This window comes from Seriola aureovittata, chromosome 2 (assembly GCF_021018895.1).
Source record: "Seriola aureovittata isolate HTS-2021-v1 ecotype China chromosome 2, ASM2101889v1, whole genome shotgun sequence".
Classification (NCBI taxonomy): Eukaryota; Metazoa; Chordata; class Actinopteri; order Carangiformes; family Carangidae; genus Seriola; species Seriola aureovittata.
In genome coordinates, this window is record NC_079365.1 from 20,071,796 (window position 1) to 20,093,079 (window position 21,284).

At 39.9% G+C, this 21,284-nt stretch overlaps 1 protein-coding gene and 1 long non-coding RNA gene across 4 annotated transcripts in view; one reads left to right on the forward strand and one right to left on the reverse strand.

Annotated features, from left to right (window-relative positions):
- Positions 1–21,284, reverse strand: part of LOC130161149 (uncharacterized) — a 50,944-nt gene that overhangs the window by 14,494 nt on the left and 15,166 nt on the right. The window lies entirely within an intron of this gene.
- col2a1b (collagen, type II, alpha 1b) overlaps positions 14,167–21,284 on the forward strand; it is a 49,596-nt gene continuing 42,478 nt past the window's right edge. The window contains exons 1-4 of one of the 3 annotated variants that reach the window (XM_056364121.1): positions 14,167–14,646; positions 17,849–18,058; positions 19,605–19,621; positions 20,171–20,203. In XM_056364121.1, the coding sequence (XP_056220096.1) occupies positions 14,553–14,646; positions 17,849–18,058; positions 19,605–19,621; positions 20,171–20,203 (354 nt within the window). In that variant the 5' untranslated portion in view covers positions 14,167–14,552. The remainder of the gene's footprint in view (positions 14,647–17,848; positions 18,059–19,604; positions 19,622–20,170; positions 20,204–21,284) is intronic. The other 2 variants (XM_056364138.1, XM_056364128.1) reach the window with 2 other exon arrangements.

Consider the following 21,284-nt stretch of genomic DNA (forward strand, 5'->3'; position numbering starts at 1 on the left):
CAACTCCATAATATCCCACAACACAGCTGGTGGTTCAAATCATCAATATTCTTAATATTTATCAGCATTTCTGATAAATTTGTAGCGTAGTAGCGTTGCAGAGAAATGTGATGATTGATATAATCATGTTTAACACCTGCAAATATATCATCATAATCCTTTGTTAAAAACTATGCGCATATACTTTTCACATAAATATATAGCTAGCAGCATGCTATCTTAGCTTAGCATAAAGCTGGAAACAGGTTGAAGCAGCTAGCCTGTCTCTGTCAGAAGGTAACAAAAGCCTACCAGGACCTCATATGCTCAGTGATTATAATATCACATTAGCATCATCGTCAGGTTGCCAGGCAACCAGCAGAGACTCTTGAATGATATTGTCTTAGACCAAGAAATAGTCCCCACCCCTTAATACAACTTGTAGTTCTTACACTTCAGTTTTTATATTGAGGGGAACAACAATTATACACATCACTGTCTGTTTCCAGAAGGAGCCACAAAAGCCTGAAAAACTGCCTCGAGTGATGTCACTTGAGGCAGTGTCAGTCAGGTCGGTAGGTCATGAAACAAATCTTGGTCGGTGGAGCCAGAAAGAAGTAAAGTTAACAAAGCTCTGAAGCCCATTCCTCATCCATGTTAGAGGCTAGCAGCTCCAGGCTACACTGACTGCTAGTAACATAACACCGAACTGTCAGGGATGGAGTTGAGAATGTGAGGAATAAAACTGACAATACCTCTGGTTGTTGTGCAATGCTAGATCAGTGGAGGATTCTTTTAAATAAATGAGATATAGCATATTTATCTGTGAGCTTTAGAGGTGCTGACAAGTAGATTGTTATCATTGGACAGAGCTCAGCTAGCTGTATCCTCCTGCTTCCTCCTTATTAGAGTGGTATGAATATTCTTTTCAAACTCACAAATAAGCATATTTTCCTAAAATAGCAAACTATTGAAGACCCACATTCTGAAGTTTCTACTTAGTAAGTTTTTTTACTTGACTCAAATTATTTTGGAATTTATTCTCTCGCCAAAACTGAGTTTTTCATGTAAAATTGGCGTGTACATGATAGCACCACAAGCCAGAAACAAAGTTGCCTCCCAAGTGTTTAAAAGGGCACTGAATGAATGGCATCGACTGAATATACTCGCCCCCGAACACGTAACTTCAAGGACAAAAAAAAACCCAAAAAAACAGGCACTCTTTGACTTAATGGCATGTTTTCAGTCAAGCGTCTGTCATCTGAAGCTCTGGCGTGCTTTAACCCCACTATTACCCCACTAAAAAGGAGCCTCAGTGATTGGTGGATTACTCGACCTACTGTATGCTGTGCTGCATGACCCTATTATCAAAATATACAAAAATACTTGCTACATTCAATGGCTGGTGTACAAGTGGATGTGGAGCTTTTTATAGGTCCGTGTGTGCTCAAATAAAGTTTGGTTCACTTGCTGGAACCAAAGAAAGCAGCCATTTATATGTGTGCAGCATAAAGTGTGTATGAGCTGGCTGGTATGTGACAGAGAGAGAGACGGATGAAGGGAGAGGGTGGGGGCGTGTCTGAATCTGTGAGCATGCTTGTATACTGTCTGTTCCCTGCAACTTGACACCAATTAATCTGACTGACGGCCTTATAATCATTACCAAATGTAGGTGTGGTGAGTTAAATCTTGGGTCGCTGTGTCTTCCTGTCGTATGACGGGTAATTTTCTGGTTGGAGAGGTGGTGGCCTCACTTTGATATTTTTCTTTTTCATCACCATAATTGATAGCTTCAGAAAGATCAACAGCCCTGAGATTAATGTGGAGTCTGTGCTTAAAAAAATGATGCAGATGAAGGATACAGATAGAAAGGACATGGAGACATTTTTCTTCAGCTGTCATACTCTACTGTCCTGAGCTTCTTCTTCGTGACCCTGGGCAAAGTTTATCACTGCAACCTGTCAGAGGTGTGGAGGTCCACCATCGGTCAGGAGAACCCAGTTTGCTCAGGTCTGCTTGTGCAGCTGTTGCTCTGAAAAGGAGGGGAGGGACCAGGCCGGGTTTCTTCTCCGGGGGTTCCTGAGGGCAAGAATGTGGACCGGAGAAAGGGAGCACAACGATGCTGCTGAGTTCAGCACAAGACTGCAGCTGCTGTCTTCTCCGGTTCTACCTGGACACTGAACTTCAGACAACAGCACTGAAAATGTTTGGCTTTGTTCCTTTTCCCATCTTCAGTCCCAACTTCAGAAATGTGGGTCAATAAAATGTGAGTCTTTGGGTGTTGGCCTGCTGGCTGGAAGAATCAAGACATCTGAAGACGTCACCTTCAGATGTCTACGATGGACATTTGTCACAATTTTTGGACCTTTCATCAATTTAACAATCAGTATCAGTAATAGGCAGTTCTACTATGTGTAATATTTGGCACAAATTGTTGTCAGCCCGTCTTTTTTTATCCTGCCACTAGAGGTCACCTCAGTAAGACATTTTCAAATCCTACATGTCAGATTGAAACACAAGTTAAAGCTTTTTTATCTTTCGCGTTGTGAGGTATTTGAAACTGAATAGCCTAAGTGGGCAGGGTATAATTACAAGAGGTGGTTAAATCAGATCCTTCAAATTTGATTGGATCGTTCAAAAGTGGGCGCGTCCTATGAAATGTAGAACTGTGGTGAGATATGGGGCTGTAGAGACTGTTGGTCTCCTCAGCCACACCGTTAGATCAGCAGGCGGAGGAAAAAGGACATAAATAAACTAAGGTACAACAAAAGTTTTTGCTACTGAGACGCAAACCTTTTTTTCACATATATTCAACATCAACGATAAGATAACTCAGTAATTAATAGTGGTATTTGTGTGCGATTTTCTTATTTCATTGTATCAAAGAAGTGATGATCTCACTGTTTTGTATTATATGATATTATGTGTACATTGCTGTCTGCTAGTGTGTCTTTTGAAACTGCCACTGCCGAAGTTAGAAATGTTCAAAATCCTTCATATAGGGATTTTAAAATTCATTATTTCCACTAAATCTCTTGACGTACTGATTATAATCAACATGAGCCTCATTTATCAAACTGTGTGCCCTTAGTATGCACATTGAACCACACAAACGGCTTCTGCTCAGGTCAAATCTGTCTTTTCGCCACCTTCAAGATTTCACCACCTGGTCTCATCCACAGGACCACTCAGCTCCCATAAATAGGCCTATTCATGTGCCAAACCTACACTGATCTGCTGCAGGAAATGAGCTCCATACGTGCAGGCCACCGAGACTCCACAATACAGTACCGCCTCACAAATATGGCCTCCAGTGTTTTGACTGTGTCACAACCATCAATTATGAGATGCATATCAACCAGGACATGTGTTTGATGTGTTAAACTGTGTTTCTTGTTAGACTGCCATGATGAAATATCATCTAAACAATGCATAATAGGAGTAGAGGGCTGTATTCACTGGCGACATGTTCTTTTTTTATTTATATTTATTTTTACTTTAATGTAATTTCATAATCTAATTTTAACTGGTCGTGAGTCAAGACTTGGACCTCATTCATTTAGTTGGAGAGTTTCTCTGAGAACAACATTCATGAATGCGTTTGATTGTTAGTGCTTTACACTTCTTTACCAGACTCCAACCCGACTTTACACTTGCATTGTTTGGACAGAACTTGAGGAAAGTTTACATCTGAGTGAGAGAACACTTTTCTAAAGTCTGATGATGACACCGTACCAGTATTGGCTGAAGTTTTCAGACTGAAGGGTGAAAAGTATTTGTTCCCCCAAGGGAAAAAACATTCATGAGGACAATAAATTCACCGCCAGCATCTCTTTAAATCAGGGCGAGTGAATCACTCCCAGATGGATCTGCATGGATCACATTGACGCAGTTTGTCACTCACTCATCCTCACCGTCTTTGCTATGATTGTTTGTTTGGCCTATTAGAATGGGAATTACACATCTTAGCACAGCTGTCATTGATTAGCCTCTAAACGTATATGCTCATGGCGGTGACAGTGATGATTCCCTAAGAACATCAGTGACAACTAACACTCCTGGGAACATTTGCCCTGCACAGCAGAAATCCACAATATCACTTTTTCCCCCCCCTTTTCTTTTTAATTGCGGTACACTCATTCCTCATTACTCTACGGGAGTGAATCAAAAAAACAATTCAGGAAGAACACTTTTGAAAGCAATGCTACACAGGTGGATCCTATTAATTCCTATTAGTGGGTTCTTATATTTGTGTATTTACTTAATATCATATATTTTGTACTGATGCACCTAAAATTATTACACCAATATGAGTAATGTAGAAAACCCACATGTCCCACATGAGTTTTCTATGGGTAATTATGGTGCTAATTGGAATTCAACATAATATGACCCAACTAGTCTTTATAAATAACAGTGACTATGTTAGTTTATAGTTGAAGTCGGTGTCCATGAGATGTTTAGGTTCACAATTTTTCAAGTTTGTCTTACAACAATATTCAGGTGCCAATATGAACATTGAAGCAGGTCTTGCTTTCCATTATCAGTCCTCCTCTTCCTGATGCGCTTTCAACATTCACTCTTTTTGTGCAAATATATATTCAAAAGTTCACCTGACACTTATGTGAGGCTTCAAAAGTCTGTGTTAGACTTGTTAGAGTCTTTAAGATTTGTTTGTCACTGCAGCTCAACTGGGAAAAACTGGGAAAACACAGACAAAATTTTACAGTGAAAAAGCCTTGAAAAATGTAAGTCAAGTTTCCATCCCAATATACCGCAAGGTTTAACCAAATTCCCAGGAAGAAGAATATCATGAGTTGGGCACATGAACATAAACAGTTGGTGGCTCTAATTCTCCGGTGCCATTAAGCCGCTGCAGAAGAAGAAGAGGAAACAACAAGATGAAGTGACTGATGAATGAGCGGCAGTCAAATCTCAAACGAATGAAAACAATGTGGACATGGTGATGGAAATATGACATGTTTGTGACTTTTATGAATTCATTTGAGGAACAGTTCCCTCATCCGTCAACACATGTTTAAAGAGCGTCATGATTTATACACCAAGTCTGTTTCTATTGCACTGTGTCACATTTTGCTTTGATCGAATATGTTTATGCTATTGCTGTGTTTATGCTCAATATGTGCATAAAGACAACGGAAAAGGCTTCGTTCAGCAGCTATTCTGGATTGCAACGTGCTTCAAGTTCGGCACTCATCCTCAGACAGCATCTCATGGCTCTGTCCTCTTTTTCTGAGTACTTTGACCGACCTGATTTGGAAGCCTTTTCTTCCTCTATTTTTTTGTGGCTTTCACTGATACACCAACTTCACCCTACTGCCAAATGTAAAAGCTGTTTGCAATATTTAAACTTTTTTTTTTTTCTTTTCAAATAGGCTATCTGGTGTTTCCACTGAGGTTTTTATGAAAGCCCAAATTGAAAGAGCAGATACAAACAGGTGGACAGTGATGCACTTTTATGAGACAGTTCATTCCAAAAGTCTTGTTTGATTTACTACATTTGTAGGTGAAACTTTGCATCTATAATGAAGGATGAGCAGGAGGAGAAAGGAAGCGAGCACAGGGCGGTTTACAGTTCACCTAAATGGCAGCTCTTCAGATGGATTCTGTTGGAAATCTCAAGAGGCCATGGAGAGCAGATGTTAGGGGCTGGCACAGGTGTGAGACCATGGGTGTTCACAGACGCTTTAACTGTCAAGTACTCTTTCAGCGAGTACATTTAATACCATTCACCACGGTGGCTCCTAAACGCAGCATCCCACAAAAGCTGTAAAAACATTTTAAAGTGGAAATAAATTCAGCATATTTAAAACACGGACGGTGCCATCTTTACTGTGACTCTCACTGGTTTCAATGAAATACCCCAAATAATCCATTAAAGATCATTCAGGTGAGAAACTCTCATCAACATATACAAATTTCAATTCAATTTAATTTTTCAATTCGTAATTTCTTCAGCATGTCAGTTATCTTTGGCTTGTGGCATCAGTATTGAAACAGGATACAATGTTCAGGGAACCTGCAGATGAAAAGCAGTGGACTTTTTGGATGTGTTTGAAGCATTGAAAACAGCTAGCAGGAAACTCAACAGCCCTGCCGAAAGAAAAACCTTCCCAAGTCCCAAAGCTGGGCCCGTTAGAGAGGTGGGAATATTGATCACACTGATAGACAAACCAGACACATTCAGAGAAAAGGAGACAGAGAACTAGGAAACAGAAAAAAAGAGAGGAGTTGAAGAGAAATACACTCAGTGAAAAAAAAAAATTAATCAAAGCTTCATGTTTCTCTTGCTGTTAAAACTGTATTTTTCTCATACCTGAAGTGTTTCCAGTGGCTGTCAGTCAATGCTACCTTCTAGATAGACAAACCCAGAAATAAGTAACACTGTAAGAGCATTTGTTTATATGAAGTATACATCAATATTACTGAGATCATTATCTGGCAGGATATCTTACTCTTAAATTCTTCACAAAATACTTTCTTTTAAAAAATATGTGAAGCAGTTCAATAATGTGTACGTCAGCATTCACAAATGCTCATGAAGTTTCCACTTCTTCCCCCCCTCCTCCTCCTCCTCATCATCATCATCATCATCATCACTCCACTCTCTCTCCCTCTCTGTGTGACTCTCTCACAGTGGAGGAGTCTCAAAAACACATGCCCGGACCACTGAAACCAAGCTCTTCCAGAGATTTGGACTATTTCAGAGCGATCCCCGCCCCCGACTCCTTGAAGAGATTTCCACAGACGCTGCCACATTCTACCGCTTTCCTCTATTTTCCTCTCATTTTCTGACTCTGTCTTTCTAACTCATCTGCACTATTAATGTGGTCAACATCCGAAATCTGTCTATTCTTTTAAGAATATTTTTCCTCACTGTTGTGTCAGTTTTCAAATCGTATATCATAACTAGTGTGCCTTTTTTTTCTTATTTTGAGCCCAACTCTTCCTCATTTTTTAACTTGGGCTCACACTTTGGTGTCAGCTGCTGCTAATTCAAATAGTGAGCGCTTTGTGCGAGACAGTCATTGACTTATGCAAACATAATTGGGCTGTGTTATTGACTGATGCGCAGCAAGCCAGACAGAGGGGTGTCTCTGAGCCTGAATCATCAGGTACACAGCGGTGGCCGTTCAAAAAAAAAAAAAAAACCACACACACAAATATCCACAGATGTCTGATTTCACGCACCAAACACATACACACACATAATATGATGCAACAGTGATGACAGTGCAACTTATTTTCTCTTCTTCGCAGCATATTGTGATGACCCCACATCACATCTCAAAGTGTTGGTTTGCAATACTATTTCTTCTGCATTTTGATAAGTGAAAGGCAAAATCTTGAAATTTACCCTTTTTTTTCCTCCTATGTTGAGGCCAAAGTGAGAGCTTTTGATAGCGCTGAAAGTTTTAATTTGCATAAAATACACTAGTATCCATATCAAAGCAGAAGAAGGACATCCTGTGCACAACAGGAAAATACCATGAACACACAGCGAAAACATATATGCTTACAAACACAATTAACCCCTTTGCTTTTAAGTACATAACTCTCAGGGCGGTGTTCGATATCAATACAACACAGTTTGTTTAGTGGCTGCAGTTTATTTAGCCAAGCTGGAAACAAACCAGACTGCTGGTTCCCAGCCTTTTTCATTCTCCATCAATAAACATCCAAATTCATAAGCTGAGACTGTAGATTTATTGATGCTAATTATGTTTTGCTGACTGATTTAGACATGGTGTCATTTGTGTGCAAAAATACAAAAAGAGCATCGGTTGTCATTTTACAATGAGTTAAGAGAATATGCTTAATGATATTATTCATATTGTCAACAAATCGAATGGAAAGATCAAAACCAGCGATGAGATGATCATGGTTCCAACTAACAGGTGTTGTCTTTGTAGCCAAAGCCTAATGTAGTTTACTTCTTTGTGCCATACAGCTCCATGCTCATCCAAAATCTACTAAACACATCAGTGAGTCACACCAATGCTCTTTGTTGACAATTACAGAAATATAGAAAATCAATAATGGCATGGCAATAGTCAGTCATTTTTATAACATATAATATAATATACAATATGTATAATAATGTATCAAACAACAATGTGAAAGGGGTCGATTGTAGTTATGAATGTTAAATAATTATCAATCAAATCTGCAGCTCCACTCAGCTTTATAGTGAGTTTCAGCTCTTTGTTCAGCTGTCAAGTCCGTAACTCGACTTTTTTGGTTCGCAGCAGTTTTTAAACAAAATGCTCTCAAAAAACCTCCAAAACAAAACACTACACACAACCTGAAGACAAGGTTAGCGACAAGCTGATGAACATAGTAGAGCATTTAGCAGCTAAATAGACAGATATTTCCATCAGGAGATTGTAGAGACCAAAAATGGAGCTAAAAGAGGGTGAATGTTGAACCAGGAAAAACGATTAATAATGAAATATAATGTTGCTCCATAAATAAGCAGCTGTTTGTTATCAAGTTAACTGTATCAACTTAAATGATGATATGTTGGCGTATTCACAACGTGTTTCTGCTGCCAAGTGGTTAAAATAATCATTTATTGGTGGTTTAACAACAGTAATATTCTGGAATACCTAAAATTAAATCTGAACAATGTGAGAAGTGTGGGTATTAAATCTAGGTTATCCCCATTTGGCCCCATAGTGGAAACCAGGCTATTTGGAGTAGTGTTATTATGGCAGTAGGTAGTCTGACAGTGCCTTCTTTCACAATCCAACCCAGCTGGTGATGTCATGGCTTTTGTTATTTCAGTGGCGATCTCACACGGCCTCAGTTAAAGCTCTCCCTGCTGTGTGCACCCCTCTCCCCCCCTCTCTCTCCCCCTCTCCCCCTCTCTCTCTCTCTTCATTATCCACATCCTTCCCATTCCCAGGGTCCCACCCTCTCCTCCTCTTTCAGCTGTCCCCTTCCTCACTCCTGCATTCCATCTTTCCCACCCACCTCACCTCTTCTCACTCTCTCCCTCATTTTCTATTTTTCTGCAACTCCCATCTCTGTCTGCCTCCCTCTCTCTCTCTCTCTCTCTCTCTCTCTCTTTCTCTCTCTCTTCTTCCCCCATACTCTCTGATTATCTTTCCAGACAGTCTTCATTCCTAAACAACTACAGACCTATAGTCCCTGATTCTTCCCATAATTTTCTACCTCTTTAAAGCACAGGTCTTCAGCATGAATCATACGCAGACTGAACTTCCTGCAGTGGTAATTCGTCACCACATCATAACTTCACAGAAAAAATACAATACAGTACCTAGCAGGTAATTGTTGGAAGACAATCAATTTTTAGTTAAAGAAAACTTCCTAAATTCAGGCAGTGTGTCCATGCTAAAATTAAAAACGTGAAGAGAAAGTTGTTAAAAGGGTAAAAAAAAAAAAAAGTCATGTTGGCAGGAATGATTCCTAATCTCTGGGGATTGGGTGCTCACATGACACACATTTGATACCTCTAGTGCCAGTGTTTATTTTCTCATCCTTTCTGCAGCATCGGGGACTCTGTCACCCTTAACCCCTCACCCTGTTGGAGAGGGGGACATGTCTATCAGTTCACCACAGAGAAGCTCTGAAGAAGTCATCAAAACCCAGAAACAGGACACTGCAGCCCGTCTCTTTTCCAGGCATAACTGAGGTTTGCACGTCTGAAACAAAGCAATGTCTTGTCTGGACTCACTGACAGCGATCCTTAATACTTAAACCACGCATGCACGCTCACAGACACCGAGATGAGAATCAGGAAATATCAAAACGATCACATCTGTGGGCTGCTTATTGAAAGAGATCGTACTCGCATACAGCGCAACGCCACTGCTCAACAATACCCCACACATGCAAGCACTGAGACTGTGAAGCAGCATATGTACCCCTGTCAAGAAGCAGTATGTTATTGGTTTTTACAACTGCTGACAAATTTTCAGTCCACAAAAGCACCGGCCGATTATAGTTACTACCAGCAATAACAAAATAAGAGGCTGCAGCTGATTTTGGGTCTCCAGCCTATGAATAGATAATTGATGGTTTGGTGATCCAGATGCTTTGATCCAGGGGTTGCACAGTGTTTATGGTCGAGCCACAAGATCACAAAATGAAAACGATTGCCATTGTGCTTGGAATTTTGCTATACATAGTCAGACATAAGCTTTTTGTTTGATACCAACCGCACAATATGTTTAAAACTATGCAAAATTACAAGTTGTTCAATTTCAGTCTAGGAATGTGGAGTATAGGAATTACATGAATGAAAACTAAAACTTTTTACCACATTTGACCAGCATAGCTAAATCAGTGGAGTATTTAAGTCAAATTATCATCTAGTTCATCTCTCCATGTTTTTAGGTTGAAACCTGCAGGTGTCCACCTGCAGGTTTCAGTGATGAACTTGTTTGCAAGTGAGTAAAACAGGATATGTCACTGATCTGTCATCAGTTATGTACTTGACTTGAACATGGACTCAGTAAATGGACCTGAAAAACAAACTGACTTGCGGTATATGATTCTCTGACCTGACAGACAACCAGAGTTCTCCACAGACGGCCGAGAGCCAGTGAACGGCGCTAATGCTGCACGCTCAGGATGCACCAGCTGCTCCTGTTTCCAATAAAGTGCGAGGGGGTCAAAAGTCAAAGCTCACAGGTCAGAACCTGCAGAGGGGTGAGGACCCTACATAAATGATGCAACCAAACTGCTCCTTGCCATTTATATATATAGCTAGAGTTGTCGCTACAGAGTACAAGTGGCTCTTCATGGCATGAACGCTCAGTTAGCTGCTGTGATTTATGACCTCAGCTACATGTGACAGGGTTAGACCAGGGACACGAGTGTCAGTATGGCACAAGCTGTAGACTCTGTCCACCGGTCTGATGAGAAGATCAAGGCTGTTTGGTTTGGCCATGTGTTGCCTCTGTGAACAGAAGTGGTCCGGGAGATGATCATATTAAACAGAACATAGTCCTTGCTGCAGTGATTGAGAATAATGATCATTGGTGGAATATAACTAAGTACTTTATTTGAGTATTTACATTTTCTGTTTCTTCCACTACATATCAGAGGGACATATTGTACTTGTTTTTCTGCTACATTAATCTGACAGTTTACAGATGACAGCTCCACATACAAAAACATATGATGAGCATATAAAATCTGATGTATTGCATTAAACCAGTGAAGCCTGTTTGGCTTCTGACCCCTTACCAAATCCTGTGTGTAGTAGTTTTTTCACATGTTTCAGATGTGTATGAGAGGGTGAATTTCCCTCCAAAGTAAAGTTCTTCTTATACATTAATATATCAGTATTTAAAAATCTAATATTATATAATAATACAGTACATCACTCAAAGAGCCCATTTTTCTCCAGGAGTACTTTACTTTTACTTTTTATACTTTAAGTGTATTATGCTTTTAATATTTCTGCACTTTAACTAAAGTTCAATTTTGAAAGCTTAAATGTCTTTGAATACTTCCTCCACCCCTCCACCACTACTGCTGCTGCTAATAATAAGAATAATCCATCTCAGTCATAATCCCAGCTGAAGGTGGGCTTTGAAAGTCTTGTTTTAAAATGTGTCCAGTGTTTACTCAAATTATAACTGGCTAATTATGAGTGGAGCTTGACAAGTTGAGTTAGTGTTTGTGGTGCCACTGCTGTTGTCATGGTTATGGTTAGACTATTAACATTAGACAGCCTGTAAAGGACCTAAAATGACTAAATTATAATGTTAAACATTTAACTATGGTTAAAGCTGCATGGGAAGAGTGTGTGTTGAAGATAAAGTTTTTGAGGACATCAGTCCACTGCCACTGTAACAGCTCTGAGCAGTACGCATCAGTCATTCTCTCATGTTTTATAGTGAGTGCAGAAATTTATTTTTGCTTCACCAGCTTTATGAAATCTTAGCTAGCCTATATCAACGTTGATGTAGCCATCACTGTCTAGTTGTGTGTTACAGTTATACACTGTATCCTGCTGGTTTACAGCTGCAGTCTTTTAAAATGCTTTTAAAGTGCTTCTAATAAAGATCCCTCCTTGTAATTTTACCAGCAAAACATTGGTGTTCACCGTCTTTTATTCCAAATAATGTATCACACTGGATTAATAAACACACCCAACGATAATAAACTGCATTAAAGTTCAACTGCATTTCATGGTGCAGTGGGTGACTGAACTTTTAATCTAACCTAAAAGTGAGTCAAAAGTCAAGGGTAGTTCATTAAAACAAACAATGTTAAATTTTTTCCTCTATTTTTTTAACCACAGTTTTTTATGTCTGCTCTTTTACACCTGTTATCTACCAGTGAGAAACAGAAATTACAGTAGCAGCTACTAAGAACAGGTTCAACTTCAGCTGGAATCATCCGATTTGATTTAAATCTAGCGAGCTGGCTGCAGACAGCTTAAGAAAGTTTTCATTATAGAAGAAATACCCAATCTGATACCAGAGCCATAACAGAACCAGACTGCCATGGTAACGAGTGAAACACAGAAATAAGTCAAACAGACAACATCTCTTCAGAGTATTCAGCTATCATACATGTCCATCTCTCCGAGTTAGGAAAATATGATGCTGTGTGCCCTCAACCTCAGGCAGGGTCATCCGTTCTTTTCACAAAGGCCTCACCATCAGATCAAATTCCTCCTTTATACACACAAGCCGGTGTTACAGCCACGAGATTCACATCCGAAACAAACTAACCAGGTGAGACCCCTGGTCCTGCCCACTCTGGCATAAATCTCTTTATGCTTCTTCAGCTTTCAAGCCAATCAAAGAAAAAAAAAATATTCAGGCTTAGTGAAATAGCTTGGAGTTGAACCATTTTGCCTCATATCTTGAATGACTCAGGGGTTATGAAGCTGACGAGCGTGAAAGCAATCATTTACAAGCTACTGTTGCAAATGCATATCCGTATAGAAACACAAGTTGTGCTTATTTAATGCATTTAGCCTCACAAACAACTCCATTCAGGCTGCACTTTAAGATTATATTCAGCATGGATTAATCTGTCAATCATTTTACATATGCAAGAGATATCTTATTGATTTATGACAAAAACCTGCAGCAAATCCTCACAAATAAAAAAAATTGGAGCCAGCAAATGTTTTGGTATTTTTACTTGAAAAAATTGTTTGAAATTATAAATCCATTATCAAAGAAGTTGTCAATTCATTATCTTCCAATCAACTAATCAATCAAATGACAAATTGTTACAGCGCTAAACTTCAAATACAGCACGACTGATCATGGCCTGCCAGAATAAATGCAGGATATCACGACTTCTTGTGGCTCAAAATAGGTGTAAAGTATAAAGCTTTGTAACAAATGAACTGCTCATTTATGGAGAAGCTGATCTGGGGGAAACATCTATCCTCATATCTGTTTTACAGCTTGGGTCACATCAGTCTGTGATCTGCAGTAAACGTAAGTTCATGTCCATGAATTGCTGGACCATTAAGTGTGAAGTAATAATATGAACTTACAGTGCCCTGAAAGTATAATAATATTGGGTTACGGGACTTCATAATACATTGGTGGATTAATAAAATGCAACACATCTCTATAGGACTCATGCATTTCTCGTGTATTACAGTATTTGAACATGATTTGTGTTCATTAGTTTTACAGGGATAATAAATTATGTGTGAAAAGGTTTTTGGGGCTTTTATTATCACTTTTCAAACTCCACAATTGCCTTTCCTCTGTGTGGTCATGGCACTCTATCTTAGTTTAATATTTCAAGTTTAGGGGAACTTTAAATGTCAGTGACACTGGCTAGGCTTTCGGCGGCTTAATTTTACTTTAGGATATGTTTACCTTCTGTGAGTTTCACCACAGCTCAACAAATCCATCCCAAATATGATTCTATGTGTCTCTGTAACACGAATTTTCACTGTTTTATTGTATTTTCATAAACTAATGACAATATTACCGTTTAGCATCCTTGCAAATATTAAAGCCCAACTCATTATAGCTACACAAGAACTTGGAGCTGGAACTAGACTTTATCTATTAGACTGCATATGCCAAAATACAGAAGGAGCGCCTTCATTTGGCGTAACGAAACAACTCTGACATCGCTATGCTTTCGATGAACAAGGCGGGGGGGGGCACCATCGGGGGGAAAAAAAAAAAGTTTCAGTTTTTTTGGGTTCAGTAGCAGCACGTGGAGAAAGGAGTGGTCTGGGACTGGAATAATGGAACCTGGGAGACAGAATGGGAGGGAAACGGGGCTCAGATTTCAGCCTGACAGGGGGTAAGGGGCCGGGCTGATATTTGGGAATATACGAAGATTCATTGAAGGCAACGGGGACATAAAACTACAGCGTCTGGCCTGAAGCGGTCGGTGCTGAGTTTCTGCTGCAGGTCCGGGTCCTGCCGCTGGATTCCCCCATCGTTTTTTTTTTTGGAAAGGGTGAATGTCGAATGGTTCGGCTTTTGTAACTGGGGACACACACTAAATACTGATAGAAGCCACAACGCTCCCTTCGAACCCTTCTTTCTCCCTCAAGGGCCCTGCATGTCTAATATTTAGACATGTTCAGCTTTATGGATTCCAGGACTGTACTGCTACTTGTAGCAACCCAAGTCTGTCTATTAGCCGTTGTGAGATGTCAGGAGGAGGACGACCGTAAGTGACCGTTTTTATTTTTCTCAGAGCTTTAATGAAGAAAAGCTTAAATTGTCATAAGGTGCATATGGAAAGCGAAAGTTCAAATATGTTCATCTATAAGCAATTTGGAAAAGTTTTGAGGCTGTTCTGGTGCCTGCAGTGATTTTGTCATCTCCCTCACAACTTTTACGCACAGAAAGTTCACTCTTGTTTGGGTTCTCTGTTGCAGGTAAAGTTATTTTTTTGATTGACGATAGCTGTGCACCGCCTGTCTATCAAAAGTACTGATATTACTGTATCTAGGAGCTGTGACAAAACTCCGTATATCAGAGCTGTGGACGTGCGTAAAAGTGATGGAATGGATGGAGGGATGTGGGACGTTTACGCGAAATAAGGCGCACAAAGCTGAATTTGTTTTCTTGGTAATGTAGTTATTCGGGTACATATGTTGACCGCAGTATTTTTTTTTTCCATTCTTTTCAAAGTTTATATTCTCAGTTGATTGGAAAGCGAAGATCACTAGATTCAGATTTTGACCCACTACAGTGGTGCTCAATGCCTTACCCGACCTCCCCTTTCTTTCCTAAGTTAAGCTGCCAGACACCTGTGGGTGCTTTAGGGGCCTTGACAAGCTCTCCTTTTAACTGCAGATTCACTTAATATAGAGGGTGAGAAGGGGGGGAGGGGATGGGCGAAAAGTGAAAGGTGGTCAGGCTCAAGGGCTTTTGGTGAAAAGTGTTCACATTCCATTGCTGTCAGAGGGCATCCAGGCAGATCCTGGCTTGTTGAGGCGGAAAGGTGGACTAAAAATCCAAATTTCCATTAAAAACACTAAGAATCAAATGGCCCTGCTATTATTGTCCATACCTGCAGACTTTCTTCTGTCTCTGCATTTTTTTTTTTTTTTTTTTTTAAATTATAAATCGGAGTGGGATTAATCATCATCACTATTGATTTTAGTATCCGCAAGAGACATGTGAGAGTTAAGGTATGCCAGCAGATTTGGGGCCAGAAATAATGTTCCATATGATTTCAGGGTTTCCATCTGCTTAAAAGATTACCCATAAGCTGTGACAGTCAGCCCAGAGAGAGACAGAGCCAGGGTGCTAGAAGGTGATTGGAAAAATATAAGACAGGGACTTTTTTTATTGTAATACTGAGAAGTGCAGTCTTCTCAGTATACAATGAGTCAGGTTTACGGAGCTTTTAAAGCAAAGAAAAGGTGTTTTTTCAAGAGGAATGTGAAAAAAGGGGAGAAAATGCTCATGCCAAAGCAACTGCAAGTCTCAGGTTACTCATTCTGAGATGTAGGCCCCTGGATATAATGAAAGCCCTTTCCTCTGCGTTAACTGGTGGCAGAATTTTTTTCTGGGAGACGCTCAAGTGGTAAAGAGGTCTGATTGTGACCTCAGCACAGCAGGCGCAATGGCCCAGAGAGGACAGGGGTCAGTTGTTCAGCTCTCAGTTTTGAGGCCACTGACTGACCTGTACATGCAGGTGAGGAGCTAATCAGACAGGGGTTAAAGCTCGATCGAGGCCTAAAAGTTACAACACCTGGGTTCACTTTACAATTTTCATTGTTCATTTTACCTCCCTGGAAAACAGTACTTCTGCCAACACATGGGAGAGGAGACTTAGAAATGATCCTCAGTGACGAAAAGCCAGCTTTCTATCAGCTCTCCCGCAGATAGAGGAGCCCTTGTCCCAGAATATCTCATATCAGAAGAATCTTTCATACCCGAGTCAGTGAAAGGACAGGTGCAGGCCTTTGATAGTACATCCAGGCCTGTAAAACTAAATGTCAAAACCACAAGGTATGTGCATGAAAGCTGACCATTTTCTTTTTCCTGACGTGCTGGAACTGGCATCTGACACAGCTATGGCTTCCAGATGGGGTTTAAAATGTGCCCCGTGTTTATACAAGGCAATAGTTTGTGAATTGCCCACTCTGTCCCTTTCCAGAAAGACCTCATTCATTGCTGCTGAGGTCCGTTAGGTTACCTAGACTTAAGCAGCGCTCAAAGGTAAATATAGCTACTGTACTTGCCCCTTCCCCTCTCACCCTCTCTGCACCCTGAGGCCTATCTTTTGATACGTCACCCCGTGGTGCACGGTCAGTGGCTCTAATCAGAGCATTTCTTTGAGCAAGTGTTTGGTCCTCTGTTGACTATTGACTAAGCTGCCAGACTGTAAAATGAACTGGAATATGGCTAATTACCTATGTCTATTGTTAACTTTTCTTGAGTGCTGTACTTTAGACTGCGTACAGTACCTGTATTGAAACATGCCCCACCTCCATCACATTACTCTATTTGCTCTATTTACCAAGCTGTGGTCTGTAAAAAAAAAAAAAAAATCCAAACATTTTTCATTTACTGAATGCAAAGTCTGTCTGCTTTGCAGTAAATTAGGGTGTCTCCCGCAATGTAAACGAGCCCTATATTTAACTTGTTGAGGAATTTGGGCACATGGTCTCCAGCTCCTGTGAAGTTATTGGAGGTTTCCTGCTGGTCTTACCCAGCTTCATTGTGAATCTGTGGCGTTACACTACCACCATGTGGCTACTTTAGAGGTTGCACGTATTGGTCCAATAAGTGGACTCAGTGTTGGTTATTCATTGATGTAATGATGAGATTTTTTGTTTATTTTTAAGGTTAGTTTTGGGACCGTGACGCCGCGCAATATTTTTTATTTGTTGAAACTGTGCTGATAGGGAAATATCTATTGATAAAATTGTTCATCAGTGGGTGGGAGATCAGCTGTAAAGAGGCAGATGACAAGAGCTCAAGTGCTTTTGTTGCATCTGCCCTGCTGACGTCCCACTGAACAATGCAGTTCATCCCAACCAGCTTCAGTCACTCTGGTCTGTAGCTGACCTTATGCTTTGCTTAGACATGTTCTCACAAGGATCAATGAAGTATCAAATGACTTTCCTATTAAGCAAACAAAAATGTTTGGTGGGTTAGTTTTTCATTTTGTCTTTTTTGCATTAACACTTTGGACCTGTTATTGTACTGCATATGCGTTTCCCACCCTCAACAAAACATTTGGTTTCCTTCCTATCTCAAGCATATCTTATGACTTACAGTAAATACTATATTTGTTTATGAGTTACATATTGCAGTGACTGATATTCACACCTGACGCATAATCTTCTTTTTCCTCCCACCAACTACCTGCCTGGGCCTCTGTGTGTCCCTTGCTATGATCGCACACACAGAGGAGGATGCTTTTAGCTGTATACAGGACGGACAGCGCTATAGCGACAAGGACGTATGGAAACCAGAGCCTTGTCGCATCTGTGTGTGTGACACTGGAACCGTCCTGTGTGATGAAATTGTCTGCGAGGAGCTAAAAGACTGCCCCAAACCTGAAATCCCATTTGGAGAGTGTTGCCCCATCTGCGCAGCTGACACATCTACGCCCATTGGTTGTAATTTATTTATCTCACACCTCTCATAAATAAATTACTGTACAACATCATGCTGTTTATTTTGGGGAGAAAATGAAGCGTGGACAGTTTAGTATCAATCAAAGGTTGGCCAAGTGCAGTTTAACCTCTATAAATCAGGCCTCTGCTGTATGTCATCCTTTGATTTGAAAACTGTTCTATCCCCAAAGCAAACAAATGATAAGAAATAAACAACAGTGACACATCTGAGATTTCGTTGAAATGCTACCTCATCGCCTTTTTTCTATAGCTGGCTCACCTTGGCCCCATCTTGTTTGAATACTCTGTCCTTCCCTGAGTATCATGAAAACATGTGGCAGCCATTAAGGAAATACCTCAGTCAAGCAGACACGGCCTCGCATTTCTACTCTATATCCTCTCTGTGGATTTCTGCAGATCTGATGGCTAGAAAAAAAAAAAAAAAAAAAACGACTGAGGGTTGACACTCGACTGAGGGTTGAGGCTTTTTGAAGGAATTATTTGCCACTTTTGAAACTACCATTTGCCTCCTGTTAAACAGGGAGCATTTTGGTCAGCTTTGGAAATGTTGACAAATTTGGTTGAGGAGCATGAATGAAATCAGAAGTGTCACTGTATGCAATGCATGCTAATTGAAATAAAATGCTTTATACAATACTTATCCTCCATTCAAGGCAAAGCTAAGTGCTATAGTAAGAAGTATGTAACAAGTAAAGTATCATTTCAAGTTATCAATCACCTAAAAACCGGGCTGGCTATCAACTCTCAATACAACAGGAATTTGTCCAGATGACAGATTATCTAACACCATCAGGTACAAAAAGTTGGCATTGATTGTCAGATCAAATATGTAATGTTTACTTATTCTTGAAACAGATTTCATTCAAAATTGAAAGATTTTAGACTATTTTACAGTGTATGTCTTATGGCTACTTGTATTTAGACAACATTTAATATTTGAGAAGTTTGGCTTGTATTTTGCTACAAATCAGGAGCATGCTGTTTTGGAATTAGTACATAAAAATGGGTGTCATATTGGCACTTAACACCAAATATTTTGAAAAAAAAAAAATCAATTTTACTTCATTTCCCTACCTACAAAGTGTGCAAACTCATAATCGACCAATATTGCGACCTAACAATGCTCATTACAATGCTTTGAAATATAGAAAAACAAAAATCCAGCTCTGGCTAACAATACCATTTAATATTGTAATGAAAACATGTAGTTTACACAGTCTCTTCCAATGCTTTTGCTTCCTATGAGTCTCTTTTACTCGCAGCTGCTTTGCTTCTGCTTTGAGCTCTTAAGATGGTGATTTAGCCAACACTTTTTCAATCCTGATGGGCTCTTTTGGTACAACAAGTGTGATTTGGTGGTGGTCTTTAGAGTAGTTTAATTTAGGAAAGTACAACTGGTTAAAAGCATGTACAGACTTTCAGGGCTTCTGGGAAATATTGTGCAACCCTCCTCGATTGTTTCTGTATAAGCCAGTCACTAACCACAATCTGTTTTTCCCCTCTACCCCTCCCGACCACATAACAGGAGTACCTGGAGCTAAGGTGAGACCATTGTGGGATATTATGACACTGTGTGTGTGTGTGTGTGTGTGTGTGTTTGTGTGTGTGCGCGTGTGTTTGTTTATGGAATAGTCTGCATATGTGATCTTGAGGCTGTACGTGTGTGTGTGTGTGTGTGTGTGTGTGTGTGTGTGTGTGTGTGTGTGTGTGTGTGTGTGTGTGTGTGTGTGTGTGTGTGAAATGAAGCACTCCAGCACCTGCAATTAAATCAGTATCTGTCCCAGACTCAGATATCAGTGCTGCGGGGGGGGGCCTGTAGTTTATGGATTCAACGAGACTTTGATGTGAAAAAGCTTTGCCAGATGGATTATAGTTATTTCCTGCCCCACACTGTGTGCCATATTTATGTGTCTGATGATACTGTAGGGGATACTTATTTTCCAACATTTGGCTGTTGACCAATTTCTTGATAAAACTGCAAGTTTTCCATTGGAAGTACGTTTAAAATTATGTGGGTGAGAAAAGACCAAAAATGTTGAACACAATTTTGTTGTCCTAATGCTAATTGCTGCTTTATTTCTTCAATATCAGGGTCAGAAAGGTGAACCCGGAGACATTACCGATGTAAGTTGACACCACACAACCCCCTTTACTGAAAATACAAATTAACCATTGTTTTAATTTGAAAATGCTCATTAGTGAAATGGTTTAAGTGATAGAGATCTCCTTCAGCCTCACATGAAACACTTACAACCCTTATTTGTAGCCACTGGTGAAGCAAGTATTCAGAAAAATGTAACAATACTGCAATATAAAGAGACACCACTATAAGTAACAGTCAATGCAATGAAAAGTATGTAAGTATTTTAACAAAAGTCAAAGTAGAAATTCTGAAAAATGGGCCCTGTGAGTCTTATATTATTATATACTACTAGATTATTATTACTGATGCATCAATGTGCAAGTAGCACTTTACTGTTAGGTTGAACTGTTTTATCTTAGCTAGGTTAATCTATACGAGTGCATCACATTTTATAAATCAGTTTTAATCTGACATATTACTTCAGATATCTAATAAATGTGTTGGAGTAAAAAGTACATTTTCCTCTAAAATTTTAGTGGCGTAGGAGCAGAATGAAATGGAAGTATCTCAAAATACTTGAATAAATGTTCTTACTTACATTCCTAAAGGAGTTTTTTAAATCGAAAACAACTGGACTAGGTTATTTGTCTGGGAAGACGTTTCACCTCTCATCCAAGAGGCTTCATCAGTTCGTGTACGCATCTGACCAGGCTAGGACTGGTCCTGAACCACCTTAGGATACTATGACCTGGACAAATGAGAATATACACAGGCTTACTTACATTCCCTCACTGTTGGTAGCACACTATCCAGGACTGTGGATGTTTGTAATAGTTTTTACTAAATACAGAAATAAGTAACGTAATGCAGTATTATGAAATAACTGAAGAATTCAAAGACTGTATACTGCCAGTCTACAAAGGAAAGAAAGAAAGAGAGGAGGCAGGTCTGTTAGCCCACCCATCAGGAAGACAGCCAAGCACAATAAGTCCTCCATACAATCCTCCATAAAGATCTTCATAGGCCAGGGAAGAGAGAGAGAGAGAGAGAGAGAGAGAGAGAGAGAGAGAAAGAGAGAGAGAGAAAGAGAGAGAGAGGGAAAACTCCCTGCTGCTGCACAGC